General features: G+C 49.3%; 1 protein-coding gene across 2 annotated transcripts in view; it reads right to left on the bottom strand.

The window, feature by feature from the left end:
* Window positions 1-150: 150 nt before the first annotated feature.
* The window catches only part of ahnak (AHNAK nucleoprotein), a 42082-nt gene continuing 19901 nt past the window's right edge, over window positions 151-22331 (bottom strand). For both annotated transcript variants that reach the window (XM_088908947.1, XM_088908948.1), the window contains exon 5: window positions 151-22191. In XM_088908947.1, the coding sequence (XP_088765073.1) occupies window positions 1378-22191 (20814 nt within the window). In that variant the 3' untranslated portion in view covers window positions 151-1377. The remainder of the gene's footprint in view (window positions 22192-22331) is intronic.

Raw genomic sequence — 22331 nt, 5'->3', positions numbered from 1 at the left:
CGGATTCCAGTACCCATCCAGACATCCCAGACTCCTGCCGGATCGGGATAAGGAAGCTGCTGGACTTGAAAGTCCAGACACCTCACCAGCACTGTAACTACCTGCCCCCCCCCGTCCCGCAACAGAGACTCCGGGACACCGAGCAGAGGCTGAGGTTAACTGAACAGTTTATTTGTGGTTTGTTTAAGCCGACAATAACAACAACAACAACAACAACAACAATAAAAATAAAATGTTTTCCACAACCCCCACGTCTCTATCAATCAAGTGTTACGGAAAGTGCAATAATTACAGGATACAAAAGCCGGGAGAAATCGCAGGACCGTCCCCGGATCGGCGCTGGGCGCTGGGAGGGGGTGGCGAGGAGAGGGGACAGGAGACGTGCGGCTCCTCTCTCCCGCGGATCGGTAACTTTCTGACAGAAACACGCACACACAAGGCAGGACAGGAGGCACAGCGAGAGAGAGAGGAGCCGTCTGCTCGTCGCCCCAGCTCCAGCTCCAGCTCCAGAACCAGCACCGGCGCGCCGCTCCGGGCCGGGCCGGACAGCGGTCACCTCTACATACTGTTTATTTTACAAAACCTCATCGGCCCTCTGCCTACTGGGGCCTCTTTCTCTCGTCAGCACATGCGAGACGTCCTGTCACACCAGGTCTGCGTGAAGCAGCCCCAGCAGCCCCACTCTCCTTGGGCACAAGCTCGTTAATGCGTACTCACAAGAATGAAATCTGGAAAAATATATATATATAAATGCATATATTGGCATTCTCGACCCACTCTTATCGCCCTTAGTACAGAAGTATTGAAAGGCTATATTTTATTCATTTCCAAACCAGTTACAAAAATAGCGCACCTCATATTAACAAAAAAAATAGGAAAAGTATAAACGATTTGAAAATCTTTAATTCTGTTCTTTTTTTAAAAAAAATTCTGTCAATTTCCAGGGAAGAACTGGAAGGCACTTTGTGTGTGTGTGTATAAGAGTCTGGGTGTGTGATTGTGTTAGAGAAACAGAGAAAGACAGGTTTATGATCAATAAAAGATTTCTATGTACAGAACTAAACAAAACAAAACAAACAAACCTCTTTGAAGACAATAATAATAAAATGACTCATACGCTATTTACAATTAGAGGATGATTTCCCGAACGTTTCCGTCTCAAAGCCTCTGACTCCAGTGTGGCAGAATCTCGTGAGGGAAGGAGGGGGACAGTGGGGGGACGGGACCTCCTCTCCACTGTCCGTCTTGGGGGACCGACTAGGACTGGAGCTGCAGTTCTGACATCCGGCCACAAGGGGGTGCCGGAGAAGGACAGGGGTGCTCTGGCAGGGCAGGGGAGAGTGGCGCTCGGGACGGGGGCGGGACGGGGGCAGGGGGTTATTTCTTGGAGACGGCGAGCTCCACTCTGGGGAAGCGGAACCCGCCCCTGGTCCCGCTGTCGCTGCTGGAGGAGGACGAGATCCGGGACTTCTTGGCGGGCAGGGACACCCCGCCGGCACCCTCCACCCGGGCCTCTCCCTCCTCGCCCAGCGTCACCTCGTAGGAGCCCTTGGACTTGGACCCGAAGCCGCCGAAGGTGCCGAACTTCAGCTTGCCCTTCTTGCCCTTGACCTTGGCGCCCCCGGCCTCGAAGGACAGATCCCCCCCGCCCTCGGCCTCCAGGTGCCCCGTGGGGGAGCTGGGCGAGGGCACGCCCGTGTCGTCGCTGAGCGAGGAGGAGCGGTGCCGCGGCTTCTTCAGCAGATCCAGGGAGGCCGACTTGCCCGCGGGGGACACGCGGATCCCCGCGCCCCCGCCGGCCGAGAGGTCGCCGCTGAGCAGCTCCCCGGAGCTCAGGCTCAGGCCCTTGGAGGCCTTGACCCCGGCGGCCCCGCTGGACACCTCCAGCTCGGGCCCCTGCAGGCTGAGGTCTGCCGCGCTGCCCCCTTTCACCTTGGACTTCCCGAAAAACTTGGGCATCTTGATCTTAGCCTTGCCCCCCGCGCCGCCTCCGCCGGCCTTCACCTCCGGCCCCGTGACCTCCAGACTCGGGGAGCCGAGGTGGCCCCCGATCGAGGGGCCCTGCAGGCTCGCCCCTGCGCCGGCCACCCCTCCGGTGCCCACGTCCACCCCCATCTCCGGTCCCTCGAGCTGGGGCAGAGCGATCCCGAACTTGGGCACTTTCAGCTTCGGGAAGGTGACCTTGGCGTCTCCGAAATCCAGCCCCCCGCCCGATGCCTCCAGGCCTGGGGCGTCGACGCCAACTCCTGCGCCGCCTTTCACGTGCAGTCCTCCACCCGCGCCGCCCGAGATCTTTGGCCCCTTGACGTTCACGTCTGGCGCCCCGAGGTCCAGGCTGGGGCCCTGGATGCCCCCCTGTAGCGGGGGCCCGGAGAGACTGACATCGGCGGAACCGTCAAAGTCCCCGCTGAGTTTGGGGCCCTTCAGCTTGACGTCTAAGTCAGGACCCTCCAGTTTTGGGCTCCCAAATCCAAACCTGGGGAGCTTGAATTTGGACTTCTTCCCCTTGATCTCCGGGGTCTCAAGCTCAAGGTCTCCGCTCTTGATGTCCACACTGGGGCCAGACACATCCACTTTCGGCCCCTTAATGTCACCTTGTATCTTTGGGCCAGAGAGGTTAAAGTCTCCTTCCGGACCCTCCAGTCTAGGGCCTTTGATACCAAATTTGGGCATTTTGATTTTGGGCATTTTGAGTCCTCCTTCGATATCAACATCTGGACCCTCAACATTCACGTCAGGACCCTTGATGCCACCTTCGACCCTCGGGCCCGAAATATCTCCTTTGACTTTGGGACCCTTGAGGCTGACATCCACATCGGGCACGGAGACATCGGGGCCTTCGAAGTTGACCTTTGGTCCAACGATGTCACCTGAGATATCAACGCCGGCTTTGAGAGGCCTCACATCAATTTCAGGACCTTCAATTTTTGGATCTTTGAACCCAAACTTGGGCATTTTGACCTTGGGCATTTTGAAGCCACCTTCTGGTCCTTCAACATCAATATCTCCGCCCTCTATGTTGACATCCGCTTTTGGCGTTTTGATCTTGGGTCCTTTGAGGTTGATGTCAATGTCAGGAGCTGAGATCTTTGGTGCTTTGATGTCCAGAGAGGGCATCTTAAATCCTGGACCCTTGATCTTTCCTTCAGGTCCTTCAATGTCCACATCAGGTCCCCCAAGATTCACTTTGGGACCCTTGATATCTCCAGACATGTCCAGGTCTCCTTTGATCTTGGGTCCTTTGAGGTTGATGTCAATGTCAGGAGCTGAGATCTTTGGTGCTTTGATGTCCAGAGAGGGCATCTTAAATCCTGGACCCTTGATCTTTCCTTCGGGTCCTTCAATGTCCACATCAGGTCCCCCAAGATCTAATTTGGGCCCCTTGATATCTCCAGACATGTCCAGGTCTCCTTTGATCTTGGGTCCTTTGAGGTTGATGTCAATGTCAGGAGCTGAGATCTTTGGTGCTTTGATGTCCAGAGAGGGCATCTTAAATCCTGGACCCTTGATCTTTCCTTCGGGTCCTTCAATGTCCACATCAGGTCCCCCAAGATCTAATTTGGGCCCCTTGATATCTCCAGACATGTCCAGGTCTCCTTTGATCTTGGGTCCTTTGAGGTTGATGTCAATGTCAGGAGCTGAGATCTTTGGTGCTTTGATGTCCAGAGAGGGCATCTTAAATCCTGGACCCTTGATCTTTCCTTCGGGTCCTTCAATGTCCACATCAGGTCCCCCAAGATCTAATTTGGGCCCCTTGATATCTCCAGACATGTCCAGGTCTCCTTTGATCTTGGGTCCTTTGAGGTTGATGTCAATGTCAGGAGCTGAAATCTTTGGTGCTTTGATGTCCAGAGAGGGCATCTTAAATCCTGGACCCTTGATCTTTCCTTCGGGTCCTTCAATGTCCACATCAGGTCCCCCAAGATCTAATTTGGGCCCCTTGATATCTCCAGACATGTCCAGGTCTCCTTTGATCTTGGGTCCTTTGAGGTTGATGTCAATGTCAGGAGCTGAGATCTTTGGTGCTTTGATGTCCAGAGAGGGCATCTTAAATCCTGGACCCTTGATCTTTCCTTCGGGTCCTTCAATGTCCACATCAGGTCCCCCAAGATTCACTTTGGGACCCTTGATATCTCCAGACATGTCCAGGTCTCCTTTGATCTTGGGTCCTTTGAGGTTGATGTCAATGTCAGGAGCTGAGATCTTTGGTGCTTTGATGTCCAGAGACGGCATCTTAAATCCTGGACCCTTGATCTTTCCTTCGGGTCCTACAATGTTCATATCAGATCCCTCAATGTCCAGTCTGGGCCCCTTGATGTCACCAGACACATCTACATCTCCCTTTATTTTTGGGCCCTTAAGATTCAGGTCAATATCTGGACCAGATACCTTGGGGGCTGACATTTTGAATCCTGGCATTTTGAACTTCCCTTTGCCCTTTACTTCAGGGCCTTCCAGATCTACATCAGGTGCATTCACACTCACATCTGGACCACTCAGTTCTGCATCAAGTTTTGGACCCTTGAGGTCCAGGTCGGGGGTTTTCAGTTTGGGCCCTGAGATGTTGAATTTGGGCATCTTGATCTTGGATTTTTTCACCTTGACATCCGGGCCCTCCATGCTGACATCCGGGAGCTCAGCGTCTGGCATCTGGATGTCAGCTTTCAAACTCGGGGAGGACAGGTCCATGTCTGGGGTCTTCAGCCCCCCAGAAACAGAAGCATCACCCTTGATCTTCGGTGACTTGATATCAAACTCAACATCAGGGAAATGCAGTTTTCCGAACAAGGGTTTCTTGACCTTGGGCCCTTTGAGGTTGACATCAGGAGAGCCAATGTCCATATCAAGCTCAGGAGACTTCACATCCACACTCAGGTCAGGTTTCTTTCCCTTTGCCTTCACCTTCGGCATTTTAAATTTGCCTTTCTTCCCCTTGAGGTTGACATCAGGGGCCTCCAGACTGACGTCTCCCTCTGGCAGCTTCACGTCTGCTTTGGGGCTCTTGATGCCCAAACCAAACTTTGGCTTCTTCACTTTGGGCATCTTAATGTTGGCATCAGGGCCCTCTACACTGAAGTCTGGGGACTTGAGGTCAATGTCTGCACCTGGAGCTTTCACATCCAGATCCATTCCTGGGACTCTGATATCCCCTTTAATCTTGGGTCCAGAAACGTCAAGCTCAGCAGAAGGAAGCTCGACCTCTGGCCCCTCCAATTTGGGAGATTTGATTCCGAACTTAGGCCCCTTAAACTTTGGCAACTTAAATTCTGGCCTTTTGATTTCAACATCTGGACCTTCAATATTGACCTCTGGCCCCTTGATGTCACCTGAAAGGTCAAAATCAGGACCCTCAACTTTAGGACCTTTGAAGCCAAATTTGGGCATCTTGAATTTGGGCATCTTGAATCCACCTTCTGGACCCTCAATGTCAACATCTGGACCCTCAAGGCTCACGTCAGGAGCATCAATGTCAACTTTAGGTCCTTTGAGATCTCCCTCGATCTTTGGCCCTTTGAGGTTGAAGTCGGGCATTTTGATGTTGGGGCCTGAAATATGTGGCATCTTGAATTTGGGGCCCTTGATCTTTCCTTCAGGTCCCTCAATGTCAACATCTGGACCTTCAATGTTGACTTCTGGCCCCTTGATGTCACCTGAAAGGTCAACATCAGGACCCTCAACTTTAGGACCTTTGAAGCCAAATTTGGGCATCTTGATTTTGGGCATCTTGAATCCACCTTCAGGTCCCTCAATGTCAACATCTGGACCCTCAAGGCTCACATCAGGAGCATCAATGTCAACTTTAGGTCCTTTGAAGTCTCCCTCGATCTTTGGCCCTCTGAGGTTGAAGTCGGGCATTTTGATGTTGGGGCCTGAAATATGTGGCATCTTGAATTTGGGGCCCTTGATCTTCCCTTCAGGTCCCTCAATGTCAATATCTGGACCCTCAAGGCTCACGTCAGGAGCATCAATGTCAACTTTAGGTCCTTTGAAGTCTCCCTCGATCTTTGGCCCTTTGAGGTTGAAGTCGGGCATTTTGATGTTGGGGCCTGAAATATGTGGCATCTTGAATTTGGGGCCCTTGATTTTGCCTTCAGGTCCCTCAATGTCAACGTCTGGACCCTCAAGGCTCACGTCAGGAGCATCAATGTCAACTTTAGGTCCTTTGAGGTCTCCCTCGATCTTTGGCCCTCTGAGGTTGAAGTCGGGCATTTTGATGTTGGGGCCTGAAATATGTGGCATCTTGAATTTGGGGCCCTTGATCTTCCCTTCAGGTCCCTCAATGTCAACATCTGGACCTTCAATGTTGACTTCTGGCCCCTTGATGTCACCTGAAAGGTCAACATCAGGACCCTCAACTTTAGGTCCTTTGAAGCCAAATTTGGGCATCTTGATTTTGGGCATCTTGAATCCACCTTCAGGTCCCTCAATATCAACATCTGGACCCTCAAGACTCACGTCAGGAGCATCAATGTCAACTTTAGGTCCTTTGAGATCTCCCTCGATCTTTGGCCCTTTGAGGTTGAAGTCAGGCATTTTGATGTTGGGGCCTGAAATATGTGGCATCTTGAATTTGGGGCCCTTGATCTTCCCTTCAGGTCCCTCAATGTCAACGTCTGGACCCTCAAGGCTCACGTCAGGAGCATCAATGTCAACTTTAGGTCCTTTGAGGTCTCCCTCGATCTTTGGCCCTTTGAGGTTGAAGTCGGGCATTTTGATGTTGGGGCCTGAAATATGTGGCATCTTGAATTTGGGGCCCTTGATCTTTCCTTCAGGTCCCTCAATGTCAATATCTGGACCCTCAAGGCTCACGTCAGGAGCATCAATGTCAACTTTAGGTCCTTTGAGATCTCCCTCGATCTTTGGTCCTTTGAGGTTGAAGTCGGGCATTTTGATGTTGGGGCCTGAAATATGTGGCATCTTGAATTTGGGGCCCTTGATCTTTCCTTCAGGTCCCTCAATGTCAACATCTGGACCTTCAATGTTGACTTCTGGCCCCTTGATGTCACCTGAAATGTCAACATCAGGACCCTCAACTTTAGGACCTTTGAAGCCAAATTTGGGCATCTTGATTTTGGGCATCTTGAATCCACCTTCAGGTCCCTCAATGTCAATCTCTGGACCCTCAAGGCTCACGTCAGGAGCATCAATGTCAACTTTAGGTCCTTTGAGGTCTCCCTCGATCTTTGGCCCTTTGAGGTTGAAGTCAGGCATTTTGATGTTGGGGCCTGAAATATGTGGCATCTTGAATTTGGGGCCCTTGATCTTCCCTTCAGGTCCCTCAATGTCAATATCTGGACCTTCAAGGCTCACATCAGGAGCATCCATGTCAACTTTAGGTCCTTTGAGATCTCCCTCGATCTTTGGTCCTTTGAGGTTGAAGTCGGGCATTTTGATGTTGGGGCCTGAAATATGTGGCATCTTGAATTTGGGGCCCTTGATCTTTCCTTCAGGTCCCTCAATGTCAACATCTGGACCTTCAATGTTGACTTCTGGCCCCTTGATGTCACCTGAAAGGTCAACATCAGGACCCTCAACTTTAGGACCTTTGAAGCCAAATTTGGGCATCTTGATTTTGGGCATCTTGAATCCACCTTCTGGACCCTCAATGTCAACATCTGGACCCTCAAGGCTCACGTCAGGAGCATCAATGTCAATTTTTGGTCCTTTGAGGTCTCCCTCGATCTTTGGCCCTTTGAGGTTGAAGTCAGGCATTTTGATGTTGGGGCCTGAAATATGTGGCATCTTGAATTTGGGGCCCTTGATCTTCCCTTCAGGTCCCTCAATGTCAATGTCTGGACCCTCAAGGCTCACGTCAGGAGCATCAATGTCAATTTTTGGTCCTTTGAGGTCTCCCTCGATCTTTGGCCCTTTGAGGTTGAAGTCAGGCATTTTGATGTTGGGGCCTGAAATATGTGGCATCTTGAATTTGGGGCCCTTGATCTTCCCTTCAGGTCCCTCAATGTCAACGTCTGGACCCTCAAGGCTCACGTCAGGAGCATCAATGTCAACTTTAGGTCCTTTGAGGTCTCCCTCGATCTTTGGCCCTCTGAGGTTGAAGTCGGGCATTTTGATGTTGGGGCCTGAAATATGTGGCATCTTGAATTTGGGGCCCTTGATCTTTCCTTCAGGTCCCTCAATGTCAATATCTGGACCCTCAAGGCTCACGTCAGGAGCATCAATGTCAACTTTAGGTCCTTTGAGATCTCCCTCGATCTTTGGCCCTTTGAGGTTGAAGTCGGGCATTTTGATGTTGGGGCCTGAAATATGTGGCATCTTGAATTTGGGGCCCTTGATCTTTCCTTCAGGTCCCTCAATGTCAACATCTGGACCTTCAATGTTGACTTCTGGCCCCTTGATGTCACCTGAAATGTCAACATCAGGACCCTCAACTTTAGGACCTTTGAAGCCAAATTTGGGCATCTTGATTTTGGGCATCTTGAATCCACCTTCAGGTCCCTCAATGTCAATCTCTGGACCCTCAAGGCTCACGTCAGGAGCATCAATGTCAACTTTAGGTCCTTTGAGGTCTCCCTCGATCTTTGGCCCTTTGAGGTTGAAGTCAGGCATTTTGATGTTGGGGCCTGAAATATGTGGCATCTTGAATTTGGGGCCCTTGATCTTCCCTTCAGGTCCCTCAATGTCAATATCTGGACCTTCAAGGCTCACATCAGGAGCATCCATGTCAACTTTAGGTCCTTTGAGATCTCCCTCGATCTTTGGTCCTTTGAGGTTGAAGTCGGGCATTTTGATGTTGGGGCCTGAAATATGTGGCATCTTGAATTTGGGGCCCTTGATCTTCCCTTCAGGTCCCTCAATGTCAATGTCTGGACCCTCAAGGCTCACGTCAGGAGCATCAATGTCAATTTTTGGTCCTTTGAGGTCTCCCTCGATCTTTGGCCCTTTGAGGTTGAAGTCAGGCATTTTGATGTTGGGGCCTGAAATATGTGGCATCTTGAATTTGGGGCCCTTGATCTTCCCTTCAGGTCCCTCAATGTCAATGTCTGGACCCTCAAGGCTCACGTCAGGAGCATCAATGTCAATTTTTGGTCCTTTGAGGTCTCCCTCGATCTTTGGCCCTTTGAGGTTGAAGTCAGGCATTTTGATGTTGGGGCCTGAAATATGTGGCATCTTGAATTTGGGGCCCTTGATCTTCCCTTCAGGTCCCTCAATGTCAATGTCTGGACCCTCAAGGCTCACGTCAGGAGCATCAATGTCAACTTTAGGTCCTTTGAGGTCTCCCTCGATCTTTGGCCCTTTGAGGTTGAAGTCGGGCATTTTGATGTTGGGGCCTGAAATATGTGGCATCTTGAATTTGGGGCCCTTGATCTTTCCTTCAGGTCCCTCAATGTCAACGTCTGGACCCTCAAGGCTCACGTCAGGAGCATCAATGTCAACTTTAGGTCCTTTGAGGTCTCCCTCGATCTTTGGCCCTTTGAGATTGAAGTCTGGCATTTTGATGTTGGGGCCTGAAATATGTGGCATCTTGAATTTGGGACCCTTGATCTTTCCTTCAGGTCCCTCAATGTCAACATCTGGACCTTCAATGTTGACCTCTGGCCCCTTGATATCACCTGAAATGTCAGGACCCTCAACCTTAGGACCTTTGAAGCCAAATTTGGGCATCTTGATTTTGGGCATCTTGAATCCACCTTCTGGGCCCTCAATGTCAACATCTGGACCTTCAAGGCTCACGTCAGGAGCATCAATATCGACTTTTGGTCCTTTGATGTCTCCCTCTATCTTTGGGCCTTTCAGGTTGAAGTCCACATCTGGCATCGATATCTTGGGCCCTGTGATTGATGGCATCTTGAATTTGGGGCCTTTGATCTTTCCTTCAGGTCCTTCAATGTCCACATCAGGACCTTCTACATCAATCTTCGGTCCTTTGATGCCTCCTTCTATCTTAGGTCCCTTGATGTCAATGTCAGCTTTGGGTAGGTTGATATCAACATCTGGACCTTCAACATGAGGACCTTTGAATCCAAACTTGGGCATTTTGAATTTTGGCATTTTGAATCCACCTTCTGGACCTTTGACGTCAATATCTGGTGCCTCTAACTTTATGTCAGGTCCTTCAATGTCAACATTTGGTGCTTTGATGTCACCCTTAATCTTTGGAACATCCACTTCACCTTTGACTTTAGGTCCTTTCAGGTTGAAGTCCACATCTGGCATTGAGATCTTGGGCCCTGAGACTGATGGCATCTTGAATTTGGGGCCTTTGATCTTTCCTTCAGGTCCTTCAATGTCCACATCAGGACCTTCTACATCAAACTTTGGTGCTTTGATGTTTCCTTCTATCTTAGGTCCCTTGATGTCAATGTCAGCTTTGGGTAGGTTGATATCAGCATCTGGACCCTCAACCTTTGGGCCCTTGAAGCCAAATTTGGGCATCTTGAATTTTGGCATCTTGAATCCACCTTCTGGGCTTTTCACTTCCAAATCAGGGCCCTCAATGTCAGGTTTTGTTACTTTGAAGTCTCCTTCTATCTTGGGAAGCTCAGCATCACCTTTTACTTTTGGCCCCTTGAGGCTAAAATCTACATCGGGCATTGAGATGTGTGGTGATGGTAACTTCATTGTAGGCATTTTGAATTTGGGACTCTTCAGCTTGCCATCTGGGCCCTCAATTTCCAGATCAGGACCTTCAATATCTACTTTGGGACCCTTAATATCACCTTCTATCTTTGGACTGGAAATGGCAAGTTCTCCTTTAGGTAGGTTTACATCTAGATCAGGACCCTCAACCTTAGGTCCTTTGAGTCCAAACCTTGGCATTTTGAATTTTGGCATTTTAAACCCTCCTTCAGGTGCTTCAATATCAACGTCTGGACCCTCAATGCTCACATCTGGGCCTTTTATGTCAACTTTTGGTGCTTTGATGTCACCCTCTATCTTTGGACTAGAAATATCACCTTTAATTTTAGGTCCTTTCAGGTTGAAGTCAACATCAGGCATTTTGATGTTGGGGCCTGAAATATGAGGCATCTTGAATTTGGGGCCCTTGATCTTTCCTTCTGGACCCTCAATGTCAACATCTGGACCCTCAAGGCTCACGTCAGGAGCATCAATGTCAACTTTAGGTCCTTTGAGGTCTCCCTCGATCTTTGGCCCTTTGAGGTTGAAGTCGGGCATTTTGATGTTGGGGCCTGAAATATGTGGCATCTTGAATTTGGGGCCCTTGATCTTTCCTTCAGGTCCCTCAATGTCAACATCTGGACCTTCAATGTTGACTTCTGGCCCCTTGATGTCACCTGAAAGGTCAACATCAGGACCCTCAACTTTAGGACCTTTGAAGCCAAATTTGGGCATCTTGATTTTGGGCATCTTGAATCCACCTTCAGGTCCCTCAATGTCAACATCTGGACCCTCAAGGCTCACGTCAGGAGCATCAATGTCAACTTTAGGTCCTTTGAGGTCTCCCTCGATCTTTGGCCCTTTGAGGTTGAAGTCGGGCATTTTGATGTTGGGGCCTGAAATATGTGGCATCTTGAATTTGGGGCCCTTGATCTTTCCTTCAGGTCCCTCAATGTCAACATCTGGACCCTCAAGGCTCACGTCAGGAGCATCAATGTCAACTTTAGGTCCTTTGAGATCTCCCTCGATCTTTGGTCCTTTGAGGTTGAAGTCGGGCATTTTGATGTTGGGGCCTGAAATATGTGGCATCTTGAATTTGGGGCCCTTGATCTTTCCTTCAGGTCCCTCAATGTCAACATCTGGACCTTCAATGTTGACTTCTGGCCCCTTGATGTCACCTGAAAGGTCAACATCAGGACCCTCAACTTTAGGACCTTTGAAGCCAAATTTGGGCATCTTGATTTTGGGCATCTTGAATCCACCTTCAGGTCCCTCAATGTCAACATCTGGACCCTCAAGGCTCACGTCAGGAGCATCAATGTCAACTTTAGGTCCTTTGAGGTCTCCCTCGATCTTTGGCCCTTTGAGGTTGAAGTCGGGCATTTTGATGTTGGGGCCTGAAATATGTGGCATCTTGAATTTGGGGCCCTTGATCTTCCCTTCAGGTCCCTCAATGTCAACATCTGGACCTTCAATGTTGACTTCTGGCCCCTTGATGTCACCTGAAAGGTCAACATCAGGACCCTCAACTTCAGGACCTTTGAAGCCAAATTTGGGCATCTTGATTTTGGGCATCTTGAATCCACCTTCAGGTCCCTCAATGTCAACATCTGGACCCTCAAGGCTCACGTCAGGAGCATCAATGTCAACTTTAGGTCCTTTGAGGTCTCCCTCGATCTTTGGCCCTTTGAGGTTGAAGTCGGGCATTTTGATGTTGGGGCCTGAAATATGTGGCATCTTGAATTTGGGGCCCTTGATCTTTCCTTCAGGTCCCTCAATGTCAACGTCTGGACCCTCAAGACTCACGTCAGGAGCATCAATGTCAACTTTAGGTCCTTTGAAGTCTCCCTCGATCTTTGGCCCTTTGAGGTTGAAGTCGGGCATTTTGATGTTGGGGCCTGAAATATGTGGCATCTTGAATTTGGGGCCCTTGATCTTTCCTTCAGGTCCCTCAATGTCAACATCTGGACCTTCAATGTTGACCTCTGGCCCCTTGATGTCACCTGAAAGGTCAACATCAGGACCCTCAACTTTAGGACCTTTGAAACCAAATTTGGGCATCTTAAATTTGGGCATCTTGAAGCCACCTTCTGGACCTTCAATGTCAACATCTGGACCCTCAATGTCCACTTTTGGAGCTTTTATGTCGCCTTCAATCTTTGGCCCTTTAATGTCCACTTTCGGAGCTTTAATGTCTCCCTCAATCTTTGGCCCTGATACATCCAAGTCTCCCTTCAGCTTTGGTCCTTTCAGGTTGAAGTCCACATCTGGCATTGAGAGCTTTGGTCCCGAGATTGATGGCATCTTGAATTTGGGGCCTTTGATCTTCCCTTCAGGTCCTTCAATGTCCAAATCAGGAACGTCTACATCAATCTTCGGTCCTTTAATATCTCCCTCAATCTTAGGTCCCTTGATGTCAATGTCAGCTTTGGGTAGGTTGACATCAATATCTGGACCTTCAACTTTGGGACCTTTGAACCCAAACGATGGCATTTTAATCTTGGGCATCTTGAAGCCACCTTCAGGTCCTTCAATGTCAACATCTGGAGCCTCAATGTCAACTTTTGGCCCTTTGATGTCCACTTTTGGTGCTTTGATGTCTCCCTCAATCTTTGGCCCTTTGATGTCCACTTTCGGAGCTTTAATGTCTCCCTCAATCTTTGGCCCTGATACATCCAAGTCTCCCTTCAGCTTTGGTCCTTTCAGGTTGAAGTCCACATCTGGCATTGAGATCTTTGGCCCTGAGATAGATGGCATCTTGAATTTGGAGCCTTTAATCTTTCCTTCAGGACCTTGAATGTCTACATTGGGACCTTCCACATCAATCTTGGGTCCTCTGATGTCTCCCTCAATCTTAGGACCTTTGATGTCAATGTCACCTTTGGGAAGATTGACATCAACATCGGGACCCTCAACCTTGGCACCTTTGAACCCGAATTTGGGCATCTTGAATTTTGGCATCTTAAATCCACCTTCTGTTCCTTCAATGTCAACATCTGGACCCTCAATGTCCACTTTCGGAGCTTTAATGTCTCCCTCAATCTTTGGCCCTTTGATGTCCACTTTCGGAGCTTTAATGTCTCCTTCAATCTTTGGCCCTGATACATCCAAGTCTCCCTTCACCTTTGGTCCTTTCAGGTTGAAGTCCACATCTGGCATTGAGATCTTTGGTCCTGAGATTGATGGCATCTTGAATTTGGGGCCTTTGATCTTCCCTTCAGGTCCTTCAATGTCCAAATCAGGAACGTCTACATCAATCTTCGGTCCTTTAATGTCTCCCTCAATCTTAGGTCCCTTGATGTCAATGTCAGCTTTGGGTAGGTTGACATCAATATCGGGAAGCTCAATGTTTGGACCTTTCAATCCAAATGATGGCATTTTAATCTTGGGCATCTTGAAGCCACCTTCTGGTCCTTCAATGTCAACATCTGGAGCTTCAATGTCAACTTTTGGTGCTTTGATGTCCACTTTCGGTGCTTTGATGTCTCCCTCAATCTTAGGTCCCTTGATGTCAATATCGGCTTTGGGTAGGTTGATGTCAACATCAGGACCTTCAACTTTGGGACCTTTGAACCCAAATTTGGGCATCTTGAATTTTGGCATCTTAAATCCACCTTCTGTTCCTTCAATGTCAACATCTGGACCCTCAATGTCCACTTTTGGAGCTTTAATGTCACCTTCAATCTTTGGTCCTTTGATGTCCAAAGCTGGTGCTTTGAGGTCTCCTTCTATCTTAGGTCCCTTGATGTCAATGTCGGCTTTGGGTAGGTTGACATCAACATCAGGACCTTCAACTTTGGGACCTTTGAACCCAAATTTGGGCATCTTGAATTTTGGCATCTTAAATCCACCTTCTGTTCCTTCAATGTCAACATCTGGACCCTCAATTTCCACTTTCGGAGCTTTAATATCACCTTCAATCTTTGGCCCTGATACATCCAAGTCTCCCTTCACCTTTGGTCCTTTCAGGTTGAAGTCCACATCTGGCATTGACATCTTTGGTCCTGAGATTGATGGCATCTTGAATTTGGGGCCTTTGATCTTCCCTTCAGGTCCTTCAATGTCCAAATCAGGAACGTCTACATCAATCTTCGGTCCTTTAATGTCTCCCTCAATCTTAGGTCCCTTGATGTCAATGTCGGCTTTGGGTAGGTTGATGTCCACATCAGGACCTTCAACTTTGGGACTCTTGAAACCAAACGATGGCATTTTAATCTTGGGCATCTTGAAGCCACCTTCAGGTCCTTCAATGTCAACATCTGGAGCTTCAATATCCACTTTTGGTGCTTTAATGTCCACTTTTGGTGCCTTAATGTCACCCTCAATCTTAGGTCCCTTGATGTCAATGTCAGCTTTGGGTAGGTTGATGTCAACATCAGGACCTTCAACTTTGGGACCTTTGAACCCAAATGATGGCATTTTAATCTTGGGCATCTTGAAGCCACCTTCTGGTCCTTCAATGTCAACATCTGGAGCTTTAATGTCCATGTCAGGGACTTTAATGTCCACTTTCGGAGCTTTAATGTCTCCTTCAATCTTTGGCTCTGATACATCCAAGTCTCCCTTCACCTTTGGTCCTTTCAGGTTGAAGTCCACATCTGGCATTGAGATCTTTGGTCCTGAGATTGATGGCATCTTGAATTTGGGGCCTTTGATCTTCCCTTCAGGTCCTTCAATCTCCAAATCAGGAACTTCTACATCAATGTTCGGTCCTTTAATGTCTCCCTCAATCTTAGGTCCCTTGATGTCGGCTTTGGGTAGGTTGATGTCCACATCAGGACCTTCAACTTTGGGACCTTTGAACCCAAATGATGGCATTTTAATCTTGGGCATCTTGAAGCCACCTTCAGGTCCTTCAATGTCAACATCTGGAGCTTCAATGTCAACTTTCGGTGCTTTAATGTCCACTTTCGGTGCTTTAATGTCTCCCTCAATCTTTGGCCCTTTTATGTCCACTTTTGGTGCCTTAATGTCACCCTCAATCTTAGGTCCCTTGATGTCAATGTCGGCTTTGGGTAGGTTGATGTCCACATCAGGACCTTCAACTTTGGGACCCTTGAAACCAAACGATGGCATTTTAATCTTGGGCATCTTGAAGCCACCTTCTGGTCCTTCAATGTCAACATCTGGAGCTTCAATGTCCACTTTCGGAGCTTTAATGTCTCCTTCAATCTTTGGCCCTGATACATCCAAGTCTCCCTTCACCTTTGGTCCTTTCAGGTTGAAGTCCACATCTGGCATTGAGATCTTTGGTCCTGAGAGTGATGGCATCTTGAATTTGGAGCCTTTAATCTTCCCTTCAGGCCCTTCAATGTCCAAATCAGGAACGTCTACATCAATCTTCGGTCCTTTAATATCTCCCTCAATCTTAGGTCCCTTGATGTCAATGTCGGCTTTGGGTAGGTTGATGTCCACATCAGGACCTTCAACTTTCGGACCTTTGAACCCAAATGATGGCATTTTAATCTTGGGCATCTTGAAGCCACCTTCAGGTCCTTCAATGTCAACATCTGGAGCTTCAATGTCAACTTTTGGTGCTTTAATGTCCACTTTCGGTGCTTTAATGTCTCCCTCAATCTTTGGCCCTTTGATGTCCACTTTTGGTGCCTTAATGTCACCCTCAATCTTAGGTCCCTTGATGTCAATGTCGGCTTTGGGTAGGTTGACGTCAACATCAGGACCCTCAACTTTGGGACCTTTGAAACCAAATGATGGCATTTTAATCTTGGGCATCTTGAAGCCACCTCCTGCTCCTTCAATGTCAACATCTGGAGATTTAATGTCAACTTTCGGTGCTTTAATGTCCCCTTTCGGTGCTTTGATGTCTCCCTCAATCTTAGGTCCCTTGATGTCCACTTTCGGTGCTTTGATGTCTCCCTCAATCTTAGGTCCCTTGATGTCAATGTCGGCTTTGGGTAGGTTGATGTCAACATCAGGACCTTCAACTTTGGGACCTTTGAACCCAAATGATGGCATTTTAATCTTGGGCATCTTGAAGCCACCTTCAGGTCCTTCAATGTCAACATCTGGAGCTTCAATGTCAACTTTTGGCCCTTTGATGTCCACTTTCGGTGCTTTCATGTCTCCCTCAATCTTGAGTCCCTTGATGTCCACTTTCGGTGCTTTCATGTCTCCCTCAATCTTGGGTCCCTTGATGTCCACTTTCGGTGCTTTGATGTCTCCCTCAATCTTAGGTCCCTTGATGTCAATGTCAGCTTTGGGTAGGTTGATGTCAACATCAGGACCTTCAACTTTGGGACCTTTGAACCCAAATGATGGCATTTTAATCTTGGGCATCTTGAAGCCACCTTCAGGTCCTTCAATGTCAACATCTGGAGCTTTAATGTCCATGTCAGGCACTTTAATGTCCACTTTTGGTGCTTTGATGTCTCCTTCAATCTTTGGCCCTTTGATGTCCACTTTCGGTGCTTTGATGTCTCCCTCAATCATGGGTCCCTTGATGTCCACTTTCGGTGCTTTGATGTCTCCCTCAATCTTAGGTCCCTTGATGTCAATGTCGGCTTTGGGTAGGTTGATGTCAACATCAGGACCTTCAACTTTGGGACCTTTGAACCCAAATGATGGCATTTTAATCTTGGGCATCTTGAAGCCACCTTCAGGTCCTTCAATGTCAACATCTGGAGCCTCAATGTCAACTTTTGGCCCTTTGATGTCCACTTTCGGTGCTTTCATGTCTCCCTCAATCTTTGGCCCTTTGATGTCCACTTTCGGTGCTTTGATGTCTCCCTCAATCTTTGGCCCTTTGATGTCCACTTTTGGTGCCTTAATGTCACCCTCAATCTTAGGTCCCTTGATGTCAATGTCGGCTTTGGGTAGGTTGATGTCAACATCAGGACCTTCAACTTTGGGACCTTTGAACCCAAATGATGGCATTTTAATCTTGGGCATCTTGAAGCCACCTTCAGGTCCTTCAATGTCAACATCTGGAGCTTCAATGTCAACTTTTGGCCCTTTGATGTCCACTTTCGGTGCTTTCATGTCTCCCTCAATCTTGGGTCCCTTGATGTCCACTTTCGGTGCTTTCATGTCTCCCTCAATCTTGGGTCCCTTGATGTCCACTTTCGGTGCTTTGATGTCTCCCTCAATCTTAGGTCCCTTGATGTCAATGTCGGCTTTGGGTAGGTTGATGTCAACATCATGACCTTCAACTTTGGGACCTTTGAACCCAAATGATGGCATTTTAATCTTGGGCATCTTGAAGCCACCTTCTGGTCCTTCAATGTCAACATCTGGAGCCTCAATGTCAACTTTTGGCCCTTTGATGTCCACTTTTGGTGCTTTGATGTCTCCCTCAATCTTTGGCCCTTTGATGTCCACTTTCGGTGCTTTGATGTCTCCCTCAATCTTGGGTCCCTTGATGTCCACTTTCGGTGCTTTGATGTCTCCCTCAATCTTAGGTCCCTTGATGTCGGCTTTGGGTAGGTTGATGTCAACATCAGGACCTTCAACTTTGGGACCTTTGAACCCAAATGATGGCATTTTAATCTTGGGCATCTTGAAGCCACCTTCAGGTCCTTCAATGTCAACATCTGGAGCTTTAATGTCCATGTCAGGCACTTTAATGTCCACTTTTGGTGCTTTGATGTCTCCTTCAATCTTTGGCCCTTTGATGTCCACTTTCGGTGCTTTGATGTCTCCCTCAATCTTGGGTCCCTTGATGTCCACTTTCGGTGCTTTGATGTCTCCCTCAATCTTAGGTCCCTTGATGTCGGCTTTGGGTAGGTTGATGTCAACATCAGGACCTTCAACTTTGGGGCCTTTGAACCCAAATGATGGCATTTTAATCTTGGGCATCTTGAAGCCACCTTCTGGTCCTTCAATGTCAACATCTGGAGCCTCAATGTCAACTTTTGGCCCTTTGATGTCCACTTTCGGTGCTTTCATGTCTCCCTCAATCTTGGGTCCCTTGATGTCCACTTTCGGTGCTTTGATGTCTCCCTCAATCTTAGGTCCCTTGATGTCAATGTCGGCTTTGGGTAGGTTGATGTCAACATCAGAACCTTCAACTTTGGGACCTTTGAACCCAAATGATGGCATTTTAATCTTGGGCATCTTGAAGCCACCTTCAGGTCCTTCAATGTCAACATCTGGAGCTTCAATGTCAACTTTTGGCCCTTTGATGTCCACTTTCGGTGCTTTCATGTCTCCCTCAATCTTGGGTCCCTTGATGTCCACTTTCGGTGCTTTCATGTCTCCCTCAATCTTGGGTCCCTTGATGTCCACTTTCGGTGCTTTGATGTCTCCCTCAATCTTAGGTCCCTTGATGTCAATGTCGGCTTTGGGTAGGTTGATGTCAACATCAGGACCTTCAACTTTGGGACCTTTGAACCCAAATGATGGCATTTTAATCTTGGGCATCTTGAAGCCACCTTCAGGTCCTTCAATGTCAACATCTGGAGCTTCAATGTCAACTTTTGGCCCTTTGATGTCCACTTTTGGTGCTTTCATGTCTCCCTCAATCTTGGGTCCCTTGATGTCCACTTTCGGTGCTTTCATGTCTCCCTCAATCTTGGGTCCCTTGATGTCCACTTTCGGTGCTTTGATGTCTCCCTCAATCTTAGGTCCCTTGATGTCAATGTCGGCTTTGGGTAGGTTGATGTCCACATCAGGACCTTCAACTTTGGGACCTTTGAACCCAAATGATGGCATTTTAATCTTGGGCATCTTGAAGCCACCTTCAGGTCCTTCAATGTCAACATCTGGAGCTTTAATGTCCATGTCAGGCACTTTAATGTCCACTTTTGGTGCTTTGATGTCTCCTTCAATCTTTGGCCCTTTGATGTCCACTTTCGGTGCTTTGATGTCTCCCTCAATCTTGGGTCCCTTGATGTCCACTTTCGGTGCTTTGATGTCTCCCTCAATCTTAGGTCCCTTGATGTCGGCTTTGGGTAGGTTGATGTCAACATCAGGACCTTCAACTTTGGGACCTTTGAACCCAAATGATGGCATTTTAATCTTGGGCATCTTGAAGCCACCTTCTGGTCCTTCAATGTCAACATCTGGAGCCTCAATGTCAACTTTTGGCCCTTTGATGTCTCCTTCAATCTTTGGCCCTTTGATGTCCACTTTCGGTGCTTTGATGTCTCCCTCAATCTTGGGTCCCTTGATATCCACTTTTGGTGCTTTGATGTCTCCCTCAATCTTAGGTCCCTTGATGTCAATGTCGGCTTTGGGTAGGTTGATGTCAACATCAGGACCTTCAACTTTGGGACCTTTGAACCCAAATGATGGCATTTTAATCTTGGGCATCTTGAAGCCACCTTCAGGTCCTTCAATGTCAACATCTGGAGCTTCAATGTCAACTTTTGGCCCTTTGATGTCCACTTTCGGTGCTTTGATGTCTCCCTCAATCTTGGGTCCCTTGATGTCCACTTTTGGTGCTTTGATGTCTCCCTCAATCTTGGGTCCCTTGATGTCCACTTTCGGTGCTTTGATGTCTCCCTCAATCTTAGGTCCCTTGATGTCGGCTTTGGGTAGGTTGATGTCCACATCAGGACCCTCAACTTTGGGACCTTTGAACCCAAATGATGGCATTTTAATCTTGGGCATCTTGAAGCCACCTTCAGGTCCTTCAATGTCAACATCTGGAGCTTTAACATCCAGGTCAGGCCCTTTGATGTCCACTTTTGGTGCTTTGATGTCTCCCTCAATCTTTGGCCCTTTGATGTCCACTTTCGGTGCTTTGATGTCTCCCTCAATCTTGGGTCCCTTGATGTCCACTTTTGGTGCTTTGATGTCTCCCTCAATCTTAGGTCCCTTGATGTCCACTTTTGGTGCTTTGATGTCTCCCTCAATCTTAGGTCCCTTGATGTCAATGTCGGTTTTGGGTAGGTTGATGTCAACATCAGGACCTTCAACTTTGGGACCTTTGAACCCAAATGATGGCATTTTAATCTTGGGCATCTTGAAGCCACCTTCAGGTCCTTCAATGTCAACATCTGGAGCTTTAATGTCCATGTCAGGCACTTTAATGTCCACTTTTGGTGCTTTCATGTCTCCCTCAATCTTAGGTCCCTTGATGTCTGCTTTCGGTGCTTTGATGTCTCCCTCAATCTTTGGCCCTTTGATGTCAATATCAGGCTTCGGTAGCCTCACCTCTGGGCCTTTAATAGTGGGACCTTTGATACCAAATGAGGGCAGCCTGATTCCTCCTTCAGGTCCTTTGATGTCAACATCTGGAGCTTCAATGTTCATTCCTTGAGTTTTGATGTCTAATTTTGGTGCCTTGATGTCACCCTCAGTCTTGGGAAGAGAGACCTCCATGTCTCCTCTCACCTTGGTCCCTCTCAGGTTGATATCTATACCAGGAACCGAGACCCTTGGAGCAGAGATAGTTGGCTTCTTGCCGTCAACATCTGCAACCGTGATGTCCCCTTGGATCTCCGGAGTGGAGATACCGGCTTTGGGAAGTCCTTCACCCACGTGGCGACCTTTGACTGTAGGCCCGGAGATGCTGAAGCCAGGCACCTCCACCTTCCCACCAAGGCTGAGCTCTGGGCCTTTGACGTCCACTCCAGGGATATTGGCATCACCTGATATCTTTGGACCAGACAAGCCACCTCTGATGCCCGGCCCTTTCAGTTTAACGTCCACGTCTGGCATGGAGACCTGGGGTGCCGAGACATCCAGAGAGGAGGTAGAGACGGCTCCTCCAGACACCTCACTCTTGATGCCAACTTTAGGGGCCTTGAGGTCTCCTTCCAGTCGGGGGCCGGAGATGCTGATTCCTGCGGTTTTTGACGTGGAGACATCCACAGAGGGCACGCCAGGGCCAGCGACGTCGACCTTCACTCCGGCAGCTTTCAGGCCGGCCTCGAGTCCCGTCCCGGACACCTCCGCGCCAGATCCCGAGACCCGCGCGCCACTGATGCCCACTCCCGAGACCCTGACATCCCCACTCTGAGCGGCGCCCGCGATCCTGGGGTCCCCCGAAGCTCCCGGGAGAGTGACGTCCACCCGGCCCCCACAGAATCTGGACGAGGGCACCTCAACTTCCCTGCCGCCGATCCGATAGGTCTCCGTTATGATCATCTTGCCCCCCGGTACGCGGACGCTGCCGTCTCCTGCCGCGACGCCGGAGACGCCAGAGACGCCTTCGGCTTTCACCCCGGACAGGCCGAACCCAGGAACCTTGAAGTGGATCGTCTTTTCGTTGGCGTCTCCGGCCGGGCCGCCACTCCCCGCTTCGGAAGTCACGGCCGTCGTCGTCGTCGTCGTCGTCGTGCGGAGACCCCCGGCCCAGCGCACCTCCGAGGCGCTGGCTGTCCCTCCCTCCCTGGAGCCTTCTGCGCCACGGCCCCCGAAGCTTATGTGCGGCACCCGGATCTGCGAGGAGTGGACGTCCTCCGGGCGGGGCGCCTTGACCTTGAACTCGGGGCTGGCGAGGTCGCCGGCGCGGGCGCCGCCGCCCGGCAGGTCCACGGTGTAGGTGGTGACGCGCCGGGTGAAGGTGGTGGTGATGGTGCTGCCGTCGCTGCCGGTGCTGCTGTGCTGCTCCGTGTGCACGTCCGCCCCCTCCGCCAGGTCCTCCGACCTCAGCCGCGGCTTGATCTTCTTCGCGTAGATGCGCCTGTACTCCTCATCGTCGCCGCTCTGAGTGGGGGGGGGGGGGAGGAGGAGGGGGAGAACAAAGGAGGGAAATGTGAGAGGGACAGAGGGGGGGAGAACAGAGGGGGGCAAGAGAAGACAGAGGGGGAAACATGGTTAGGACCTGCAGTTCAGACCAGAGCTGG

Source organism: Atractosteus spatula (assembly GCF_055471065.1).
Source record: "Atractosteus spatula isolate fAtrSpa1 chromosome 24 unlocalized genomic scaffold, fAtrSpa1.hap1 SUPER_24_unloc_1, whole genome shotgun sequence".
Lineage (NCBI taxonomy): Eukaryota > Metazoa > Chordata > Actinopteri > Semionotiformes > Lepisosteidae > Atractosteus > Atractosteus spatula.
Note: the sequence above shows the minus strand (reverse complement) of the source record. Positions and strands in the feature narration are given on the sequence as shown.